Source organism: Natrix helvetica (assembly GCF_964273705.1).
Source record: "Natrix helvetica genome assembly, chromosome: 4".
NCBI lineage: Eukaryota > Metazoa > Chordata > Lepidosauria > Squamata > Natricidae > Natrix > Natrix helvetica.
In genome coordinates, this window is record NC_138550.1 from 164,579,353 (window position 1) to 164,603,741 (window position 24,389).

At 38.8% G+C, this 24,389-nt stretch overlaps 2 protein-coding genes and 1 pseudogene across 4 annotated transcripts in view; all 3 read left to right on the forward strand.

Annotated features, from left to right (window-relative positions):
* LOC309391036 (mas-related G-protein coupled receptor member H-like) overlaps nucleotides 1-24,389 on the forward strand; it is a gene marked incomplete at its 3' end in the record, with an annotated part of 86,136 nt that overhangs the window by 31,530 nt on the left and 30,217 nt on the right. The gene's annotated exons all lie outside the window — the stretch shown is intronic.
* On the forward strand, nucleotides 4,621-5,495 carry LOC309392216 (proto-oncogene Mas-like; annotated as a pseudogene). The gene has a single exon. The product of its transcript is annotated as a proto-oncogene Mas-like (transcript).
* On the forward strand, nucleotides 8,320-11,468 carry LOC309391988 (mas-related G-protein coupled receptor member H-like). Its single transcript, XM_081952859.1, has 2 exons — nucleotides 8,320-8,412; nucleotides 10,475-11,468. The coding sequence occupies exon 2, from the start codon at nucleotides 10,526-10,528 to the stop codon at nucleotides 11,447-11,449; it is 924 nt and encodes a 307-aa protein (XP_081808985.1). The 5' UTR covers nucleotides 8,320-8,412; nucleotides 10,475-10,525; the 3' UTR covers nucleotides 11,450-11,468.

Here is a 24,389-nt window from a genome sequence, read left to right on the forward strand (position 1 = left end):
ACTCTTACCAGAGTCTCCACATCTTTTCTACATAATCTTCATAATCTGATGAGTCTCAATTGACTTTTCTTGGGTTCCAAACTCTAGCATGAAGATAAGAGATTTAGGAGCAGATGTTGATCATAAAACTTCTCAGAGGAAACCAATCCTGTTGAAATAAAATTTCCTTTTCATAAGAACTACTTAGATTGTGGGCAGACTCCTCCTCCTTCCGCTGGTGATTACTCTGCAGAAACAAAAAACAAATCTTTATAGAACATCAGGCTCACAATGATTAGGCAAGACACAGAATATATATAGTTGAGTCACACTTTTAGCAAGCTCTGCTTTTCTGTCCCAGAATAGAAAGCAGATCTTCAAAAGATCTGCTTACGATCTCCTGCTACACCTGCGTTTAATCCTGTGAATTGTTCAACAGCACATCTGACAGGTTCTCCTTGATGTCTGTTAAATTTTGGACATTATAAACAAAATCTATTATATTTGGAAATTACTGTTCTTCATCTATCAAGCTACAATTCACCTAAAGAGGACTTAAAACTCATCATATTTTCTCTACAACTTGACCATCAACTTGACTTAAAACTCATCATATTTTCTCTACAACTTGACCATCAATCCTTCCAGAAATCAATTACACAACATAGTAATATCTCCAAATCTGATGAGCTTCTACCAATTGCTTCAGAAAGATAAGATGTTTGGTCTCTTTTAGACTTAAGCAAATGCAATAATATTCATCTACTTATCCAGTAATTTCTGCTCCTGATTTTTCACACAGAAGAGGGGATTGATTCATTCTCTAAGGCAGTGGTCACCAACTGGGGGTCCACATAAAAATATTTGCATTTTTATATTGCACTAAACCAGGGGTTCTCAAACTATGGCCCCTGGACCAGATACATGCAATGAACATTTGTGTTGCTCAAGAGAGTTTCCACATTTGGGGTCTTTTTGTGTGGGTCAGAGGGGGGAGAAATTCCAGCTTGAGGCATGTGTCAGCCTCCTGGTGCAGGGCTTTGGGCAAAGGCTGGAGGGAAGTGCAACTGGTGGCGAAGAGCCGGAGGGCCTTTTTCCAGTGGGACTGCATCATGGCCTGGAACTGGCTAACCATCTCAGCCTGCTGAGCTTCCAGATGCTGGTACCTGGCTTTGCACTCTTCCTCCTCCTCCTCCTCCTCCTCCTCCTCCTCCTCCTCCTCCTCCTCCTCCTCCTCCTCCTCTTCTTCTCCTCTTCTTCTTCTTCTTCTTCTTCTTCTTCTTCTTCTTCTTCTTCTTCTTCTTCCTCCTCCTCCTCCTCCTCCTCCTCCTCCTCCTCCTCCTCCTCCTCCTCCTCCTCCTCCTCCTCCTCCTCCAAGGATAAAGTACTGCTTTTGAGGGATTCTTTGAAGCAACTAGCTGTAAATGTCCTTGAAAAAGGTTATTTCCTACTAAGTTTGAAGTCAACCTGATGATCATAATGCAGGGACGTGCGGTCATTGGAGGCAGGGGAGGCAGAGCCTCACCTCTCATCATGAAATAATAATATATAAAATAATAATATCCACGAGGGAGTTTCATATATATAAGAGGAAGAGGAGGGAGGAGGAGGAGCACGTGTGGGGTGGTGCCAGCTGGGCAACCGGCGTAGGCAGGAGGGTTCTCGGAAGCGCCAATAACCTTCCTGCCTTCGACTGCAATCGATGTCCAGAAGTGGCAGGGGCTTGATGATGTTGCTGCAGCTGCCATGCGCGGACAGACAGAGGTAGCCAGAGTGGCGCCAAGGCAGTCCAGCGGACGAGCGACCGAGGATCAGGCTGCCTGATCCTCCATCACTCGCTCGCTCGCTCTTTCGTCCGCCCGGATCCCTCAGCGCCACTCTGGTTACCTCCGTCCAGCCGCGCCCAGCAGCGACGTCGGCAATGTCATCAAGATGAAGTGGCTTGGAGGCGAAGTGCTTTTCAGTGCTTCTCTGTGCGTCTGGCGTTTAGGTAGATAGCCGGATGTCCTAAACGCCAGACGCTCAGAAAAGCACTGAAAAGCAGCTGCTGTTGGGGAGCGCGAGCCGACGGAGCGCGCCCAGGAAGGCGGGGAATGGGATCACGTGTGCTGGAGACTGAGGCAGCCTCAGCCTCCAGCACACGTGGTCCCATTCCCCGCCTTTCTGATGACGTCACTAGCCTCACCAGGCGTAAACCTCACCGCACGTCACTGTCTACATTCATAGTTGATTATTATTGTGTAAAAACAGGTATGATATCTTCTTATCACTTGGTATTCAAACAATGTCTAGTTGCATGAGACATTTTGCAAGATCTGCTTTATGTCTTGGAACTGATATGCAAAATCTTGCAAAGATCTGCTTATCATTGCTTGCTAATATGAGTTATCAAACAACATATGTGGCAGTTCCTCTTTGATATGTCAAATTTTGGACATAAGCAGCAAAGTCTAGTATGGATAGACCTTCTGTAGTTCACCTCCTGAACTACAATCAGCCCAAACAGGACATAAAACACATCACGTTTTCTCTGCAGCATCTTCTGCTTCGGCCATCATCTGTCCCTGCCTCCCTTCATCAATAAGATAAGATATTAATCTTCTTCTCACCAACTTTGAAGACCTTGGACCAATAGGTAAGGATAGGTAAGAAGTTTGAGAGAACTAATCTAATTTAGGAAGAAGCAAATGCAAAAAAAAAGTTTGCCCACTAAACTAGTAATTTCTGCACCAGATTTTTCACATAAAAATCTTTTTGTGATGTTTATATGTTGAAAACTCAATGACTTTTTTTTGGGAATGCTGCCCATCAAAATAAACCATACTTATACTCTGAAAAATACGGTAGTCCCTCTGACTAATGTTTAAGATGACCTTATCCATTCAGTCCTGTCTGACTCTTGGCGATTCCATGGGCCGGGTCTCTCCACGTCTTCCATTTTCTTGCACTACTTCTTTGAGTGTTTCTTTGTTCTTGCTGGTGTCAGATTTGATACTGTGCTATCTTCAACGAATGAGACACTCTTTCTTCAATCTCTCTTGCAGAGGTGACGCTTGTTATCTCTTGTTGTCTTTTCAGTTCAAAATTTGCAGGGTTGATTTTGTGCAACTAGAATTAGATCTCTATTTCTTTCTTCAACTTTCCTGCTCTTCGCCATTGCCAGATCTTTTTACTATCTGCTTTGCTTGCTATTTTGTTTAATGTACTAGCAATGTAAGTCTTTTCTTCCTGTGCCTTTATTTTGTTCCTCACTTGTTCTTTCTTGTACGCCAGTTTTGGTCTCTCCAGTACTCAGTAAGTGCTCCTGGTATAGTATTACTATGTTTTGTCATATAGTCAACCAGATGTGGAGACTGGTGGTGCAGTGGTTGTATTGTAGTACTACAGACTTCTTTTGCTGACTGCTGACTGACTACAATTTGGCAGTCTCACCAGGCTCAAGGTTGACCCAGCTTCCCATTCTTCTGAGATGGGCAAAATGAGGACCCAGATTGCTTGAGGCAATATTCTGACTCTGTAAAACCACTTAGAGAGGGCTGTAAGGCTCTGTGAAGCAGTAGATCAGTCTATGTACTCTTGCTATTATTGTGCAAAGACAAGAATCATATCTTCCTATCACTTAATGTTCACACAATGTCTAGTTGCATGAAACTTTTTGCAAGATCTGCTTTTTGACCCAAAACGGATATGTAAAGATCTGCTTATCACTGCTTGCTATTCTGATATTAAATACTATGAGTTATCAAACAACACATCTGACAGTTTCTCTTTGATATGTGAAATTTTAGACATAGTTGACAAAGCATAGTATGGATGGAGCCTACTGCTCTTCATATGCTGAAGTACAGTTAGCTTGTACAGGGCTTCAAACGCATCACATTTTCTTTGCCGCTTCTTCTGCTTTGCCCATCATCGGTCCTTCCATCCATCAATAACATGAGGTGTTAATCTTCTTCTCACCAACTTTGAAGACCTTAGACCAACAGGTAAGAATAGACAAGATGTTTGGAAGAAGTAATGTAATTTAGGCATAAGCAACTGCAAAAGTATATTCCACTAGAATAGTAATTACTGCATCTGATTTTTCATAATTTTGGTGATATTTATATGTCGAGGGTTGCCTAAAACGTGACTTATTTTTCCTGTAATGCTGGCCATCAAAGTGCAAATTAAATTATCTAGAACTCTAGTTTTAAGAGTTCTGATATAACAATGAGTTTCTCCAAAATTTCTCCATTTTAGCTCACTCAATCTTATTTTTCAAAACTGGTTGTCACAGTCAGCCAGATGTTTGGACTGCATTTGGCACTTTTATCCAACATTGAGTTCTTCCCAAAGACCTGGGATAGCCAGATGTTGATCTTCCACGGTGTTACAGATATCATTGCAGGATGTAAACTGTTCTGAATAAAGCTGGCTTTTGCAATTGATGCTCAAGCTGTTTCACTATTGCACCCAAAGCGTCTATTAGTAGTAGTACTACTACTACAATTGGTCAAAAAGTTGGCTCATTTGGTACACAAAGATGTTAGATATGAAGATGTGACAATTACTGGTGAATTATTTAAACCAATCTGCTCTCTTTTCTTCAAACTTCCATTCTAAAAGAAGACATTATTGGAGCATTAGAAAAGTCTCTTGATGAATTTCAGCCTGGCAAAAGTGAATGTTACAGTGGACTATTAGGATTGCAATGCTACCAAAATTTTCTACAAATATCAAATCATATCTGACTATTCTGAAAGTAACTTTTTCTCAGTTGTATTCATCATTTACTGTATTGGAGTCCCGTTAAATGGAATTGTTATCTGGCTACTTGGCTTCCAAATTAAGAGAAATCCTTTCACAGTGTTGATTCTTAATTTAGCTATTGCCGATCTTGGATTTCTCATATTAATGACTGTAAATTGCATTCAAAGTTTTATCAATTTTATAGAGCCAGGAATTCCCTGGTTATTTGTCTTCCCTCTCTTCAATGTTACCTATATGAATGAATAATGTGTTGCTGTCCTCTTCCCTCTCTGGCATCACTGTTCCTGGACAAAATATTTGTCCTCTGCTATCTGTGCTCTCCTCTGGATCATGTCTTCTCTCCTGATTGGAATTCATTACATTATGGGATATTTAATTTGGAAACTCCGTTTGGTTGTGACTGCTGTGATTTGCCCTTCCACTGATCACAACATCTGCTGTCATCCCATTCATCAAAATTAAACCCAAACAGATGAAACATGGAAGACTTTTAGTGATGATCTTAATTACTCCTCTCTGTTTCCTTATTCTTACTCTTCCATTAGATATCTATGTGTTCATTACTCATTTTCTGAACAAGAGGAATTTGTTTCATGTTAATGAATTGCATTTGTACTTAAGTCCGACTGCTTCCCTAAACAACGCCATTAACCCAGTGATCTATTTATCTGGCTGGGAGAAAGCAATGAGCTCGGACCAGGGTGAGTACCAAGGTCATTTTTCAAAGAGGCTTCAGGGAAGATGAAGCTGCTGAAACCAGATAAAAAATTGCAAAACAGTTTCAAAAGCTCTGCAAATGCAAAATTTCAGCTTTTCTTTAATGCTGGATATTGCTTATGAATACAAAACAGTATTTCTTGTTACAGAAACAAAGTATAACCAAGTTTTCTGTGCCTCAAAAATGTATTCTCTGCAGCTTCTTCTGCTTTGGCCATCATTGGTCCCTCCATCAATAACATAAGATATTAATCTTCTCAACAACTTTGAAGACCTTGGACCAATAGGTAAGGATTGGTAAGACATTTGGAAAAACTGATCTAGTTTAAACATAAGCGAAGACAAAAATATTTGTCTACTAAACATCCACTTGCTTTTTCCTTATTTTGGGGTGATGTTTATATGTTGAGAGTTACCTAAAACTCAACTACTTTTTCCTGTAATGCTGACCATCAACGTGCAAATTAAATTATCCACAACTCCAATTTTAAGGATCCTGATATAAAAATGAGTTTCTCCAATTTTATTTTTCAACCATTTTGCTAGGTGTTTTTTTTTTTTTTCAGGACAAAAGTTCTTTCTTCAAGGTTGGGTATGAAATAGGTGATTCCTACTCAATCCTGGGACTTTTGCACCCGCTCCTTACTTGCAGCATTGCAGAATCCGACATGGGATTCTCAAAACTTTGCAAATGGCCCAAGAGTTAGAAGAAGGATACATACAATAAACTTTGCAAGTTTGAATTTAAGTAGTTATGGTATTTCTACTTGTGCAATATTCATGGTTTGGAATGGGGTCTCTCTGATCTCCCAATATCACTTGACTTGAAAACGTATTTCTCTTTCTCTTTGGCTTTCTCTGAGACCACAGTAAAGGTCCCATTTTTCTTGGAGTATTTATGCCTCGGTTTACATACATGTGCATCATTGGTGAAATTCATTTTTTATTACCAGTTCTGTGAGCGTGGTTTGGTGGGTGTGGCAGGGGAAGGATACTGCAAAATCCCCATTCCCACCTTACTCCAGGGAAATGATGCTGCAAAATCCCCATTCCCTCCCCACTCCAGGGGAAGGTTACTGCAAAATCCCCATTCCCTCCTGATCAGCTGGGACTCGGGAAGCAGAGAATAGATGGGGTGGGGCCAGCCAGAGGTGGCATTTGCCAGTTCTTTGAACTACTCAAAATTTCCACTACCAGTTCTCCAGAACCTGTCAGAACCTGCTGAATTTCACCCTTGATGTATTTATTTAAACTTATATTTGTATTTGTATGCACTATGAGTTTTATCAGTGTTACGTATCAGTGATTTCATGATTCTATATATTCATAAATAAATAAAATGTGGCTCAGTAAGTGTGCAAGGAATTTTCTGCTGGGCAGAAATTCCTCTCTTCTAATGTTTGTCTCAAGTTAGAGATTTCTCATCAGCTTATAGGCCCAAGGATCCTGTCCATGGTGTCACTCTGCGTGCATTTTTGAGACCTTCCTCCCCTTTGCCCACACTCAAGGCACCATGGCACAGTCATACCACAGTCACAATATTGAGGAACAGCATTTATGGTGGAAGTATCAGGATGGTGGTGTTTTAAGAACATGGTTAACAAGGGAAGAACAGAACAGAACAGAATAGAATTCTTTATTGGCCAAGTGTGATTGGACACAGAAAGAATTTGTCTTTGGTGCATATGCTGTCAGTGTATATAAAAGAAAAGATACATTTGTCATGAATCACATGGTACAACACTTGACGATAGTCATAGGGTACAATTATTGATGAATTAATTAATTCACTCTACTCTCTTTTCTTCAAATAGGAACTTCCATTCGAAAAGAAGAGATTATTGGAGCATTATAAACGTCACTTGGTGAATTTTAGCTTGGCCAGCATGACTGTTACAACAGATTATTTGGACTATTATACTACCAAAGTTTCTTATTGATACCAATATGTGCCTTACTGTTTTTTTAAAACGCACATTTCGTGCTAACTTCCTAGATTCCTGGAAAGTCTCTTCCTCTTTATTGCAGTCACATGACTGTCTGATTAATCATAATTTTCAAAAGAAGCCAATGATCACATCTTGGTGTCACATAGGCAAGGCACAGGGCGAGTGTGCATTTTTTTAGACACACTTTTTCATGACGGAAGAGAAATGCCTGATCTATGTTTTCTGCAAGAGATTGATCTTCATTTGCTATGATGGTGCTGAATGTTTTGACTTTTATAAAAATAGAATCCATGATTTTCAGATGTATCATAACATTGGACGACTTAATCTGACGCACGGATATGGAAATATACTAACAGATATTTTTAGTAATGATGTGTTTCTCTATTTGATATTTCATATTAAAAACTTTAAAGCAGAAACACAGCTACTAAAATTCTTGTGGGTTTCTCAATTGACTTTGTATGGTTTTAGTCCTTTTCCCCCCCAACCTTTAGCACGAAGACCAAAGTTTTTGAAAGTAGAGATTCATGATAAAATTCTCAGATGAGGAAACCAGACCAGTTGAAAAAATAAATAATTTTCCTTTTTCTCAGAATTGACTATGGGCAGTCTCCTCCTTCTGCAGCTGTTGATTATCCTGCAAAAACAGGAACCAAATCTTCTTATCATTTGATGTTCACAGTGATTAGGCAAACACAGAATAAATACAGTTGTGTGAGACTTTTAGCAAGATCTGCTTCATCGTTCCCAAACAGAAGGAATATTTTCTTCAAACGATCTGCTTCCGAATGCCTGAGATTCCAATTTTTAATCCTATAAATTGTTCAATAACACCTCTGGCAGGTTCTCCTTGATGTATGTCCAACAAGACTTAATACCCATCATATTTTCTCTACAACTTGTTCTGCTTTGGACATTGTCAGTGGCTAAATTGCCCGTACTAGTCAATTGCATGATACAGTAAACTTCTTCTCATCAAATCCTAAGATCCTGGACCAGTTGCTTGAGAAAGGTAAGATGTTTGATAGATCTTAGACCAATGCAATAATTTTCATCTGGTTAACTCCTATTTTCAGCTCCTGGTTTTTCATGTAAAAATATTTTGTGACATTTATATGCTGATAGTTATCTAAATCTCAGTTGTCTTTTTCTGGAATAATCTTGCAATGTAATAACAAAGGTGCTTTTTCAAAAAAGGAACTGGACTTTCTTGGTTTTTCTTCCTGGAAAATATTTTGCTTCTCATCCAAGAAGCTTCAATAGTTCTGACTGAATGGTGGAGAATAGAAGGATTTACATTCTTTGCAGGCATCTGCTGGTTAGTACTTTGGAGGTTGGTCCTTAGCTCTCTGAGAGTCATTCAGTCCACTTGGAGATTCATCAATGCTCTCATGGTTGCCTGAATCAGAGTGAAAATGATGTGGAGCCTTCTTAGTACTGCTGAAAGGACTGTGTTGTTGACGGGAGATAAGTGGTGTTGTATCCCTCCCCTTCTGTTGAGAGGGGGCTGTTCAATCTGAACATAGATGGCTTCTTTGGCCGCTCTTTCAAAGTAGTGGTCCTCTCTGTCCTGAATGTGGATTTTTCTGTCTTCAAAAGAATAATCTTCGTCCTTTAAACGCAGATGAACTGCTGACTCTTGTCCTGATGGGCTTTTCCCCCCTCCTTGTTTCATCATGCATTCGTTTTTAAGGTTTGATCTCATGCAGTCAGAATTAGTTCCGCTATCACTTTCCTCAACTTTTCTCCTCTTCGCCAGGAAGATCTTGCCAGATCTTTTTATGATCTGCTTTGCTTGATATTATTTTTATTTTATTTACTGCTTTTCTTGCCAAGCCTTTGGTTTCCCCAGTGGTCAGGAAGCCTCCTGGTATATTATTACTATATTGCAGTTACTATAGGTGTTCAGTCTGGGTTAAGCATTTATGTCTACCTATTCAGTCCTTTCCAAGGATCTAGGATCTTTGTTGGTAGTAGAGCAGGGGTGTCACTCCATTTCATTGAGGACTGCATGAGGGTTGTGTTTGACCTTGGGGGGGGGGGCAAGGTAGGTGTGGCCAGCTCGACATCACTTGTGTCAGGGGCACCTGGGGAGGCCTGAGCTCTCTGCCAGTGAAAACAAACTCCCAAGCTCTGTTTTTGGCTGTGACAGCCTCCTGCAACCCTTTGCCAGTGAAAATGGAGCTCAAGAGGGCCACCTGTGGTCCTCGTGGGTTCAGTTGTTGGCTGTGATTGCCTCCTGCAATCCTCTACCAGTGGAAATGCAGTTCAGAAAGGCCACCCATGGCTCTCCTGAACTGTGTTTTCACTGGCAGGGGCACTGCAGGACAGTCCTTGGCTGTTTGCAGGGCATTCTTGCAGGCCAGACCTAAGCACCCCTTGGGCCGGATCTGGCCTCCGGGCCTTGAGTTTGACATCTCTGTACTAGAGGTATTGTTGCAAGATGTAGGCTGCTCCAAGTAAAGTTGCCTTTTGCAATTGACAGATAATGAATTTGCCAATGCCCCTGGTGTTCTGTTGCTCTAGTTATTTTAGAATTGCACAATTATTATTAATCATCGCACAGTCAGCCAGATGTTCAGTCTGGATTTGGCATTTTTGTCTACCTGCACAGGAAGTAGGCACTGTACTTCCACTATCCAGATTTTTTTTAATCGACAACTGACAATTATAATTATAATTGCTGTTACTATTATTACTATTATTACTATTATTACTATTATTACTATTATTACTATTATTACTATTATTACTATTATTACTATTATTACTATTATTATTACTATTATTACTATTATTACTATTATATACTTTATTCATTAAACTTGAAACTCAGTCAAGTGAACATTCAAAAATGCATCACAAATATCATTGACTGGTGTTAATGGCTGATATGGGTTGCTGCCAGTGTCCTAGGTAACAACTAAGTATCTTCTTGAAATATATGATGATGATGATTAGCATCATTGGTCCAAAGGTTAGATCAGCCTGTACACAAAGATGTTTAGATATGACAATATGACAATCATTGATGAATTATTTAATCCAATCTGCTCTTTTTTTTCTTCAAATAGGAACTTCCGTTCTAATAGAAGAGATCATTGGAGCATTATAAAAGTCCCTTGATGAATTTCAGCTTGGCCAGCATGACTGTTACAACAGATTATTTGGACTTTAATGCTACCAACTATTTCTACAAAAATCAAGTTATGATTTTTGATTCTACTGGAAGTATAGTTTTCTTACTTGTACTCATCATCTGTTGTTTTGGAGTCCCATTAAATGGAATTGTTATCTGGCTACTTGGCTTCCAAATTAAGAGAAACCCTTTCACTGTGTTGATTCTGAATTTAGCTATTGCCGACTTTGGGTTTCTCGTATTTATGACTATAAATTGCATTCAAATTTTGATACGTTTTTTTGGGCCAGGAGTTCCTTGGCGAATTTTTTTTTGGCTTTTCCATGTTACATATATCAATGGTCTATTTCTTCTGACAGCTATCAGCATTGACCGGTGTGTCTGTGTCCTCTTCCCAATCTGGCATCGCTGTTCCCGGCCAAAATATTTGTCCTCTGCTGTCTGTGCCTTCCTCTGGATCTGCTCTGTCCTCCTGGGTGGAATTCCAAACATTGTGGAATATGTGTTTGAGTATGGTCGCTTCAAAAATCTCCATTTAGTTGTCACAGCTGTGTTTTGCCTTCCGCTTATATCAATCTCTTCTTTGATCCTGTTCATCAAAGTATGTGTTAAATCCCAACAGATCAAACGGAGAAGACTTTTAGTCATGATCTTAATTACTCTTCTCTGTTTCCTTATTCTTACTCTTCCTTTATATTGCTATGTGTTCGTTACTCATTTTCTGAACAAGAACAATTTGTTTGCTGCTAATGAACTGGCTCTCGTCTTAAGTCCGAGTGCTTCCCTAAACAGCAGTGTTAACCCTGTGATCTATTTCCTGGTTGGGAGAAAGAAAGGAGCTCGGAAGAGGGAGAGCATGAAGGTCATTTTTCGAAGAGTCTTCAGAGAAGACGAAGCTCCTGAAATCTGATAAAAGTGTACCAACATAATTTTACAGCTTCTCTAAATACAATATTTTAGCTTTTTTTTTAATGCTGGATACCTTTTATGAATATAAAACTGTATCTTTTTTGCTACAGAAATAAAGAATGACAAAGATTTGTTTGCCTCAAAAAAAAAAGCTATCAAAGTTCATTTTGAAGATTGGGGAAAGAAGTGGGAAACAAGAGTTTGTCCTCCTAAGTTTGCATTAACAGAATCCCACTGTCATTAGATGTGGCAACTCCCTGCTGGCTTCCTGCAACCAAGATCAGTGGGGAAGCTGGCTGGAAGTTGGCAGTCCCAGGCCCTCAGGTGAGAAAGTGGCTGCTGCCAGGTGAGGTGAGGTGAGACTCTGGAATTCTTAGGTTGGCAGTCGCATCAGTGAGCAGTTGAGCAGATACTCTGTACTTGGAAAAAGGGATGAAAAGGTAGGCAGAGGCAGAGAAAGACATAAAAATCAAGTGAAGAGGAGAAGGAGAAGCAGGAGGAGGTAGAAGAAGAAGAGAATAAGGAATAATTAGATTTAATACAATACAATACAATGCAATGCAATGCAATACAATACAATACAATACAATAGTAGAGTTGGAAGGGACCTTGGAGGTCTTCTAGTCCAACCCCCTGCCTAGGCAGGAAACCCTATACCGTTTCAGATTCCAGTGATACAATACAATACAATAGTAGAGTTGGAAGGGACCTTGGAGGTCTTCTAGTCCAACCCCCTGCCTAGGCAGGAAACCCTATACCATTTCAGACAAATAGCTGTCCAACATCTTCTTAAAGACTTCCAGTGTTGGGGCATTCACAACTTCTGGAGGCAAGCTGTTCCACTGATTAATTGTTCTAACGGTCAGGAAATGTCTCCTCAGTTCTAAGTTGCTTCTCTCCTTGATTAGTTTCCACCCATTGCTTCTTGTTCTACCCTCAGGTGCCTTGGAGAATAGTTTGACTCCCTCTTCTTTGTGGCAACCCCTGAGATATTGGAACACTGCTATCATGTCTCCCCTAGTCCTTCTTTCTCTTAAGCTAAACATACCCAGTTCCTGCAACCGTTCTTCATATGTTTTAGTCTCCAGTCCCCTAATCATCTTTGTTGCTCTTCTCTGCACTCTTTCTAGAGTCTGTTTACCTGTTCCCTACCTACCAATTTCTCTTGACAATTTACAAGTACAGTATCTTTTTTATATGTTTATGTTTTTTACACCCATTGTATTAATATATGTTGTTTTACTCAATTATTGTTCCACATTGTGTGCGATGGACAAATAAGGAATAAAGGTTGCACACAAGACAGGAAGAGAAACACACAAATGCCAAAAAACTAAAAGAGGTCTTTCATCACACACACACACAGACACACACACAGACACACAAATGTAACAATAAACAACATGAAGAAAGGAATGAAAGAAAGAAAGAAAAACCAAATACAATCTGGGTCAGTCACCGGGACGAGAGGTTCTGCCTTCTAAGCTTTCAGGCTCATACTGGAGCCCATCCCTGGGAAACGTCTCTCTAGAACAGAGGTGTCAAACTGGATTTTTTGAGAGCTGGATCAGCATTGTAGTTCTCCTCAGAGGGTTGGTGGCAGGGGGACTGGGGGAGATGGGACAGACACCTCCTGCAGCCCCCTGCCGGCCAAAATGGGGCATGGGAGGGCCTTGTGTACCCCTCCACGGCCCATTTTCAGTCACCACAGTCTCCTGCAGGACTCTGACAGCCAAAAATGCACCATAGGGGGTCCCCGCAATATTGCTATTTCCAGGCTGGCCCTGTGGGTCAGATATAAGCACCCAATGGGCCAGATCGTCCCCTGCCCCAACAGGCCTTCAGTTTGACACCCATGCTGTGGCATAAAGAGGAATTTGCATTCTTACCTTGTTTCCCTGAAAATAAGACCTTGCCGGATAATAAGCCCAATTCGACTTTTGAGTGCATGCGCTAAAATAAGCCCTTCCCTGAAAATTAGCCCTCCCCCGAAAATATTACAGCACCGCAACAGCTATGAGGTGACCACACTCGCCGCCTCCTGCATCTCAAAAATAATAAGGCCTCCCAAAAAATAAGGCCAAGCGCTTGTATTTTTTTGGGGGGGGTGAAAAGAAAATAAGACCCTGTCTTATTTTCGGGAAAATATGGTATATCTTGGAGGTGAGAGATAAGACATTTGAATGAGAAATTCATTATCAGATTTTGTAAATAAGAGATCCTATGTCATGGATGTTTTTTTTTAAAAAAATGCACATTCTTTGCTAACTTCCTATATTCCTGGCAAGTCTCTTCCTCTTTGTTGACAGTCACGCCTGAAGAAAAATGCTTGATCCATGTTTTGACAAGTGTGATTGACACACAAGGAATTTATCTTCTGTATATAAGTTCTCAGTGTACATAAAAATATATTCATCAAGAATCACAAGATACAACACTTTGTGATAGTTATAGGATATTAAATAAGGAATCAAAATCATACTAGGAAACTAGATAAAACAAGATAAATCCTGATAAAAGCAACAAGGTTATAGTCATAAGTAGAAAAGGAGCTAGGTAATAGGAAGGATGAGAAGAAGAATAGCAATACAGTCTTAGTAAATAGCTTCACAGTGTTGTGGAAATTAGTTGTTTAGCAAAATGATAGCATGCAGGGGAAAACTGTCATTGTATCTAGTTGTTCTGGTGTGCAATGCTTTATAACGTCATTTTTAGGGTAGAAGTTGAAACAATTTATATCCAGGATGCGAGGGCTCTGTCAATATTTTCACAGCCCTCTTTTTGACTCGTGCAGTGTACAGGTCCTCAGTGGAAGGCAGGTTGGCAGTAATTGTATTTTCTGCAGTTCTGATTATCCTCTGAAGTCTGTCTCTGTCTTGTTGGGTTGCAGAGCCAAACCAGAAAGTTATGGAGGTGCAGATGGCAGACTCAATAATTGCTCTGTAGTATTGAGTTATTGTAGTATTGAGTTATTAGTTTTACAGGCAATTCCTCCAACATTGTCACTCATGATGGGTGAATGGACTTTCCTTTTTGTCAATGAACTGTCTGGACTTCATCTAAATAAGACTTTATCACATTTTCCCTATGGGTTTGCCATTGTCAATCACTTCAACCCTCAATAACAGGACAATAATCTACCACTCACAACTTTGAAGAGCTTAATCCATTACTTTCAGATATGTCATAATTTTGGAGGACTTAATCTGACCCACAGATATGCAAATATACTAAAAGATATTTTTTTAGAAACAATGTGTTTCTGTATTTGATATTCCATTTTAAAATCTTCCATACCGAAATACATAGCAACTAAAAAAAATTAATATATTTTTTTTAATTTTCAAAACAAACATCCTTCTTTACATGCTATAGAAAGTGTATCAGTTGGTTACAAAAAGAATTTCGTGCATCTCTTCCACAGTCAACAAACATAATTCATATTAGCTCAAGTATTTTAACTCAGATATTTATACATATTACCATCATCATATCTCCATTTTCATTTGACTTTAATTATTTAAATATCCTTCATCATAAAATATACCAAGATTTAATACATAACCACATGCTGGCATTTCATTTACTATTTCTAAAATCCTCTATCATCACTGAATCCTTATGTCCTATTCTAGCTAAACATCCATAATATTTAATAACAAAATTTTCTAATCCTGCTTTCCAAATCACTGTTTACAATTTACATCCAGTTTCCTTATGTTATACCCATATCTATATGTACGTTGTTATCCTTATCCCTCCTTTATTTAACTATACCCTGTATCATAACATTTTCCCCCTAATAATCAAAGTGTTAGGCCTGCAAATATATTCCTCTTTAGGATCTTTGGCCTGCCACACTTTCTATTATTTTCCTATGCTGTTTTATTAGTGTAGTAATTGGGAGGGGGAATAGAAGGGAGTAGAATTGTGGAATGTGTTGTTGTCATTCTTTTCTAGAAGCCAAGGTCATCTTTTGTCTCTGCACCTCAACACCTGACTGGAAGCAGCTGGGTGGAGATGCCAGCGTGGAAGAAGAAGATTGGGCCATGTGATGGATTTGTGGGAGTGGGCATAAGATTGTGAACTTTCAACTGGGTGGAATTCCAGGAAGTAAATCAGAGTTGGAATTTCACAGATGTGCCAACATGTCTGCTTTATTAAATTGGAACTTTAAGGATAACTCTGCCTTGGACTCTGATTTATTTCTGCATGATATTTAGAACGCTGACACAAAGCTTTAACTATATTTAACTTAGTTCTTTTTTATTAACCTTTATATATAATCCAAAGGGATTTCTAATCTTCCTTTCATGGGTACCAATATTCATATCCAATTATTACTCCTCATGACACTACACATAGTATACAGTAGTAACATTATCAATTATTTATTTGACTATATTTATTGTCACTAAATTCACTAAGTTTAACTAGTTTTAAATTATACTCTTCCATCTATCAACCTGTATCTTTCCAGTAGTAAAATAGTCTCATATCTTCTGCCATTTGTGGTGTCGATCCTCTAATCATCTCCTTAATCAAATTTGTATGGACTCCTCTTAGCAACTCCTTGCTTATAAAATCTCTCATGTAATCTAGATGTCCTTCTTCTGTTTCCTTAATCAGCTTATCTTTGATTGTCAGTGGTGTTATCAATGATGTTGCTAATAAAATTTCTCTCTTTAAATCCATAAATTCTTTTGTTTCTTCTTAATACAATACAATACAATAGTAGAGTTGGAAGGGACCTTGGAGGCCTTCTAGTCCAACCCACTGCCTAGGCGGGAAACCCTATACCGTTCCAGACAAATGGCTATCCAACATCTTCTTAAAGACTTCCAGTGTTGGGCCATTCACAACTTCTGGAGGCAACTTCTGTTCCACTGATTAATTGTTCTAACTGTCAGGAAATTTCTCCTCAGTTCTAAGTTGCTTCTCTCTTTGATTAGTTTCCACCCATTCTTCTTCTATATCTTGCCATCTGGGATAAATTTCCCCTCCATTTAGTTCCTCTTGCAGTATTCCACTTTTTCCATTTTCAGAGACAAACCAATCACCATAAATGTCAGAAAATTTAATTTCTTTATATTCATTTTCTACTTCAATTTTTAGGGTTTTAACCACCACGTTTTCCACTTGATAAACATCCTCAACTTCTTCATAATATTTTGCTGTTAGATGCTCTAAGTCTTCCAGCTTCTTCTCTATTCTCTCATATGTATTTGACAGAAGCTGTGAATGCCCCAACACTGGAAGTCTTTAAGAAGATGTTGGATAGCTATTTGTCTGAAACGGTATAGGGTTTCCTGCCTAGGCAGGGGGTTGGACTAGAAGACCTCCAAGGTCCCTTCCAACTCTACTATTGTATTATTGTATTGTATTACAGTTTCTGTATTTCTGAGAATATCTTTTGCAGACAAGATTCCTTTCTCTGTTGAAATTGTGCCATTATCTCCAACTAACAAACACAGTTGCTCTGGCTTGGAAGGTTAATAAAATTAAGCATAGATTCACAATAACATTTTGTTTTCACTTTTTTTTCTGGCTAAAGATATACTTCAAAGGGACATGTGTTCTCTCCTTCTTATCACTCTCTATAACCAAGCAGTGAGACCTTGTAGTGCCAAGCCAAAATAATTAGAGAGAGAAAAAAGAATGTTTTGTTTCCAATACACAAACCTTTCAGCCTCTGTTATGTTGCAATTTTCCTTGTTTCTTTTTGTATCTTTTTTGTATTTCAAGTTAAAAAAAAAGTCTGATTCTTAAATGAGTTAGAAGAACACCCACAGTAATGAAAGAGGAAAATTGTAGTCCATAGGTTACAGAGAATAATAAAATAAAAAAATAGAAGAAGACAGCTTAATCCATTCATTTTAAAAGGCTTGCATAAATCCCATCCATGAAGATAGCATTTAAAAAGTAAGATAACCCCTTGTCCAAAACCATTCCAAATTTAATTCTGCCGCTTATGTCTTCTGTTCGTCAATTTAAATTAATTTTAAGTTTTTTAATAGGCAGACTCTTTTTAAAACGGTAATAGTTCTTCACCAGCTGGAAACACTTTCTCTTTCCATATCTTTCCATTTTGGAGCTGCCCCGACTTTGTCAGCCTTGGCTGGATTTTTTGTTGCCGGCTTGAAGAACTTCTCTTGCATCAATCAGGGACTTTGCAATGTCCCTGAGGTCAGCAAGACATATTCTTCCTGTTCACCATCTCTTTCGGACGGTTTAGGTCTGATTGGACCACCCAGCGGCAAAAGTATCGGCTGCGGTCTCGGAGCATCGAGCTCACATGTCCGTATCGTCACAACATTGGCTTCTCCTCTCAGCAACTGCAAATCTTGTTGGTTTGCTCACATGACTTTGTATGGTTTTAGCCCTTTCCCCCCTACCTTTAGCATGAAGATAAAAGATTTTCAAAGCAGAGATTCATGATAAAAATTCTCAGAAGAGGAGGCCAGTCCAGTTGAAATAAAAAACAATTTATCTTTTCCACATAGTTGACTAGGTTTATGGGCAATGTCCTCCTTCCACAGCTGTTGATTATCCTGCAAAATCAGGAACCATATCTTCTTAACATTTGATGTTCACACTGATTAAGCAAAACACAGAATAAATATAGTTGTTTGAGACTTTTAGCAAGATCTGCTTCTTCATTCCCAAACAGAAGGAATATTTTTTTCAAAAGATCTGCTTATGAATGCCTGAGAGTCTGATTTCTAATCCTGTAACTTGTTCAACAACACATCTGACAGGTTTTCCTTGATGTATGTCCAACAAGACCTAATACCCATCATATTTTTTCTACAACTTGTTCCGCTTGGCCATTGTCAGTAGCTAAATTGATTGTAGCAGTCAATTACTTGATACAGCAAGCTTCTTCTCATCAAATCTGAAGACCCTGGACCAGTTGCGTGAGAAAGGTAAGATGTTTGATAGATCTTAGTGTCAAGGGGGGGTTTCCACCCTGAATTAAGGAAGTGAAGATCTTGGCATTCCTTATAGCATACTTCCGAATAAGCAGAAATAAAACCAAAGCAAGATCTAATAAAAAACACTTTAATATAAAAGAAAATAAAGATACAAAACTTGCTAACTCAATTAATTACATTTTGGCAGAGTTATGTGCCTGCGTCCTTCTTGGCAGGCAAACAGAAGATCAGAAGGAAAGTAAAGAATGTGTGATGTGTTATGTCTGACATGCGCACTAATCATTGTCAGATAAGAAACAGTTCAGTCTACTATATAACTCAGAATATAAGCACAAGTTGGCAAACCAATTAACGCAGTGACACGTAGACCAATGCAATAATATTCATCTGGTTAACTAATATTTTCTGCTCCTGATTTTTCACATCAAAATATTTTGTGACATTTATATGCTGATAGTTATCTATAGATAATACAATATTGTATTATCTAAATCTCAATTGTCTTTTTCTGGAATACTTTTCCAACATAATCCCAAAGGTGCTTTTCAAACGGCACCTGGACTTTCTTGGCTTTTTCCTTGAAAATATTTTGCTTCTCATCTAAAAAGCTTCTTCAGTTCTGACGGAAAGGTGGAGAATAGAAGGATTTACATTCTTTGCAGTCATTTGGTTGCTCACACGTTGAAGGCTGGCTCTTAGCTCTCTAAGAGTCATTCAGTCCACTTGGAGATTCATCTATACTCTCATGGTTGCCTGAATCAGAGTGAAAATGATGTGGAGCCTTCTTGGGACTGTGTTGTAGACAGGATATAGGTGGTGTTCTATCCCTCCCCGTCTGTTGAGAGAGGGCTGTTCAATCTTAACATAAATGGCTTCTTTGACCCCTCTTTCAAACTAGTGGTCCTCTCTGTCCTGAATGTGGATTTTGCTGTCTTCAAAAGAATTACCTTTGTCTTTCAAATGCAGATGAACTGTTGAATTTTGTCCTGATGATCCTTTTTTTCTATGTTGTCCCTTTGGGGAGAGGGGGCGGTCTATAAATTTAATAAAATAAATAATTTGTGAAGTGGTTGTTTTGTTTCTCCAATGATCTGCAAATGTCTCACTGTATTGTAGTGCATATGCCACCTTGTTCAGTTTATGTATGGGTGTTTAATCCTTGGGGTGGACAAGCTTCTGTGTTAATGTATTCCAGGGTTGCTTGTATGCTGTGTTGTTGAAAATCCTCCTGAGCTTTTCAGATATTCCTGCAGAGTATGCAAGAACAACATTGCTTTATTTGTTGTTCTCTTCTTTGTCTGTTATGAAGGAGCTTCTGCTGGATCTTTTTTTCTGAATTTAATGAAGGCCCAGTGGGATATCCACAAGTTCTGAAAGCTTCCTTGGTGTTTTTCCCCCCTCTCTTTCCTGGTAGGCAAACCTTCAACCCAGCAGTGTTGGGTTCTGCTCACTTCCATTTTGTGCTCCAGAGATTGGTGAGAATTAAAATGTAAATCCTGATCTCTATGTGTGGGTTTTCTGTATACTTCAAGCTTTTGTCTTCCTTAATGTGTACTACACAGTGGAGGAAAGCCAGCTTATTTTCTTTCACATTTTCTCTTGGTAACTTAATGTATCTGTCAAGAAAGTGGCGTTTGGTGAAAGCTTCCACTTCCTGTGTTTTAATCTTATCCCGAGGAAAAAAACCCAAGAAAGTCCAGTTGCCTTTTGAGAAGCACGTTTGGGACAACCTGGCTGATCGAGAATCTCCATAGATATTTTGCCAAAGCAATACTAGCTATCGAAATGGAACGACACAAATATCTCATAAACAATTGCAGAATTTGAACCCATAATTTTAATGGTCATGATGTAAAGATGAGAGATGCTGAGGCATCTCTCATTTTAGCTCACACAGTATCATTTTTCCAGCTAGTTTGTCACTTGATTAGCCTCGGTGGCACAGTGGTTAGAGTGTAGTACTAAAGAGTACTTCTGCAGATCACCGGCTGCCAGCAGTTCGGCAGATCAAATCTCAGCAGGCTCAAGGTTGACTCATCCTTCCATCCTTCCGAGGTGGGTAAAATGAGGAGCCAGATTGTTCGGGGCAAGAGGCTGACTCTGTAAAACCACTTAGAGAGGGCTGAAGCACTGTGAAGTGGTATATAAGTCAAAGTGCTATTGCTAAGTGCTATCGATTTCATTTATAAAATTCTCCCTTTCTGATTGCCTACAAAGCCTCAGATATAGTGTGCAAACTCCAGAGTTCCATAACTCAGAGTCAATCAGAATAGAACTAAGCGACCTTGGAGGTCTTCTAGACAAATCCCCTGTACCATTTTATTCAGTCAATTCTTAAAGACCTCCAGTAATGAAGCACTTACCAATTCTGACGGTAGCTAGTTCCACTAGTTAATTGTTCTCACTCTTAGGACGTTTCTCCTTAATTCCAGGTTGCTTCTCTCCTTTATTAGTTTCCACCCATTGTTTCTTATCTTGCCTTCTGGTGTTTTGGATAGGAAACCCACACCTTTGTCATTCTCTGTCCCTGGGTCTCGCTGTCTCTACGAAAGAGACAGAGTAGGGATATACACAATAAATTTCCTAGGTTTATCTTTCGGCAGTTAAATACACTTTGCGCTGTTTGTGGCTTGGGATTGGATCTCTTGAACTCGTTTTGAGAACTTTTTTCTCTTTCTTTTCAGCTTTCTGTGAGACCACAGCAGAGTTCCCATTTGTCTTGGAATACCTGTAACTTGGCAAGTATGTAAGGTGTCCTTTTTCTACTGGGTGCATTTTTAGGACTTTCTTCCATCTAGCCACACCCAAGACATCATGGCATAGTTACACTTTTGGGGAAACACGATTAAACCTCAGCAGGGAGTATAAGATGTAGGAACGGTAGGATGGCAAGCTAGCAATTTGATACACATTTTTACAAACCATAATCCAACACAAAGCTGCTGCCCTATAGCTGCTGCATGTATCTATTTCCAAGCTGTACAATATGTAAGAAAAATAAAAGCATAACAAGAACATAAATGCATGGTGATTTTAATAGCACACATTTTTTGGGGGGTTTGTTTGTTTGATTTTATTTATTTCATTTGTCTTATTAGATCACTAGAAGTTTAAGGAGATTCAATTTTTGAGTGTTGGAAAAGTTGCATTTTCATGCATCAGTGTAGGAAAATATGCTTTCCTCCTTTGACATTATGAGAATGCTGGAAATGTAAATATTCACAGATCTTATTCACAGAATAAGTAAGATGTTTGGCAGATCTAAACTAACACAATCATGTACAATTGCACTCATGTTTATCACTTAATTAGTAATTTCTGTACCAGGTTTTTTTCATATCAAAATCTTGTAATATTTATACAAAGTCACATTTTTATTGGTAAACTTTGTTTTTCTGTTGTACAATCTTGGGATTGTTCGAGTGGGTAAAATGAAACGGATCAGAGTTGATAATTCTGAGAAATGCAAATCTAACATATGAAGTGGCTTTAGTGATTGTGGTGTAACTCAGAACCTGAACAACGGCCTAGTTACGTGCTAAACTTTAATCATGATAAGATGTAATTGTAATCGTACAATGATAAACTCAACTATTATCTCCAGGGATTTGAACACTCTCTATTTCTGGGTAAATTTTTGACAAGTTAATCTGAAGAATCTTTTTTTAATGAATTATAAAGAAAGGGACACATGGGGGTCTCCACCAATTTAGGCAGGAATAACTTGAAAGTTGAAAGCAAATGTCCATTGATCTAAGGGAATGCATTTGCTCTGCTGATTCAGTCCTGTTTGATATTCTTAGTGTTCTTCAAGTGGGACAAAATAACTAGAATATCTGCAAGGGGTATATCAATAGCTCTTTGGGGACAAGCTGCCTCAGTTAATGCTAAGGACTGAACGGAAAAAAAGAATGGAGCTTCAAAGAGTTTCCTCATCACAAAGAAGCCTTAATCAAAGATCAAATATCTCTCAGGGGACTAGAATAGAATGGAATAGAATAGAATAGAATTCTTTATTGGCTAAGTGTGATTGGACACACAAGGAATTTGTCTTCGGTGTATAAGCTCTCAGTGTACATAAAAATATATTAATCAAGAATTCATCAAGAATAGATGACTATTATGTGTTCCAATATCTCAGGGACTGCCACAAAGAAGTGGGAGTCAAACTATTCTCCAAAGCAACTGAGGGTAGAACAAGAAGCAATGGGAGAAACTAATCAAGGAGAAAAGCAACTTGGAACTGAGGAGAAATTTCCTGACAGTTAGAACAATTAATCAGTGGAACATCTTGCCTCCAGAAGTTGTGAATGCCCCAACACTGGAAGTCTTTAAGAAGATGTTGGATAGCCATCTGTCTGAAATGGTATAGGGTTTCCTGCCTGAACAGGGGGTTGGACTAGAAGACCTCCAAGGTTCCTTCCAACTCTGTTATTCTATTCTATTCTATTCTATTCTATTCTATTCTATTCTATTCTATTCTATTCTAAAGAATGTCTTGAAAACTATAAAATTAAGCATAAAAGGCACATTTTGTGGACAGGAGAAGCATATACTTCCCTTGTGGTTAGTATCTTCTTTGTTGCTCTTCTCTGCACTCTTTCCAGTCTCAACATCTTTTTTAGATCGTGCCAACCATACCTGGAGCCAATATTGAGTGGATAGCCATTTGTCCAGAAGGGCAAAGAGTCTCCTGCTTGTCTAGGAGGTAGTACTAGAAGACCTCCAAGGTCAATTGCAACTCTATTATTCTGCTATTCTGAAAGTTCTCGAAGAGAGATACAACCTAGAAATAAGGAGAAATGTACTGACAGTGAGACAGACAATTAACGAAATAAATTGCCTTCTAGGGTTGTGCATGACCATCACTGGAGGCTTGCAAAAATAGACTGGACAACTGTTTGACTTGGATAGTCTAAGACTCTTGCCTTGAGCTATGGGTTGAACTAGAAGACCACTGAAGTCCCTTCCAGCCTTATGATTGAGGAATTATTGAATCTACTTCTTTTTTCTGCAACAGGAACTTCCACTCCAAAAGAAGAGATTTTGGAGCATTACAAAAGTCCTTTGATGAATCTCAGCCTAGCAAACATGAATGGTACTGGAGAATATTTGGGCTACGATACCATCAGTAATTGGGGTTGACTTATATTAAGTGTTATTGTATTCTCAGTCGCCTTCATTATCTGATGTATAGGACTCCCATTATGTCGAATTGCTTGTAGTCAAGGCATTCTGCCTATAGTGTTATTATTAAGACACAACCAATTATGAACCATTACAAATTCACTTCTCTTTCTTTACTTCTATCAGGAACCACAATTCTAAAGAAGAGATTATGGAGCATTATGAAGGCCTCTTGAGGAGTTTCCTTGTTAGTGTAGCAACAGCACTAAGCCCTTTTCAGAAGACCTACTGGTGCCCCGAAAAATCTAGAAGAGTCAATTAACTAAAGTGTTTATTGAGCCAATGTAGAGGAAGGCTAAAGAAAAAGAGGAATTTGTGTCATTTTAACATGACAATCAGCAATAGAAGAACAGAAGTTCGTGATAAATCTTAGCTGAGGAGACCAACGCAACTCTCTCTGTGTGTGTGTGTGTGTTTGTGTGTGTCCGTGTATTCCATTTTCTGATAGCTGCCTAGGTTTCCGTGCTTTGTTTGAATATTTTTTCACAATTGTTGATTAACGTGCAAATACAAGACTGAGGTCTTCTTATCATTTGATTTTCATGCTGACTAGGCAAGATGCAGAATATATCTCATCCTCCTTTTAGCAAGTTCTGCTTCCTTGTCTGAGAGCAGAAAGAATATTTTCTTCAAAAGATCTGCTTATTATCACCCACTACTTTGATATTAAATCCTGTGAAGTTATTCAACAATGTATCTCTCGAGTTCACTTCGATAACGGAGAAAGTTTTGGACATTGTAAGAAAAGCCTATTATGAGTGGAAGCTACTTTTTGTCATCTGCTGAAATACGATCAACCTAAAGAAAAGGATTTAAAAA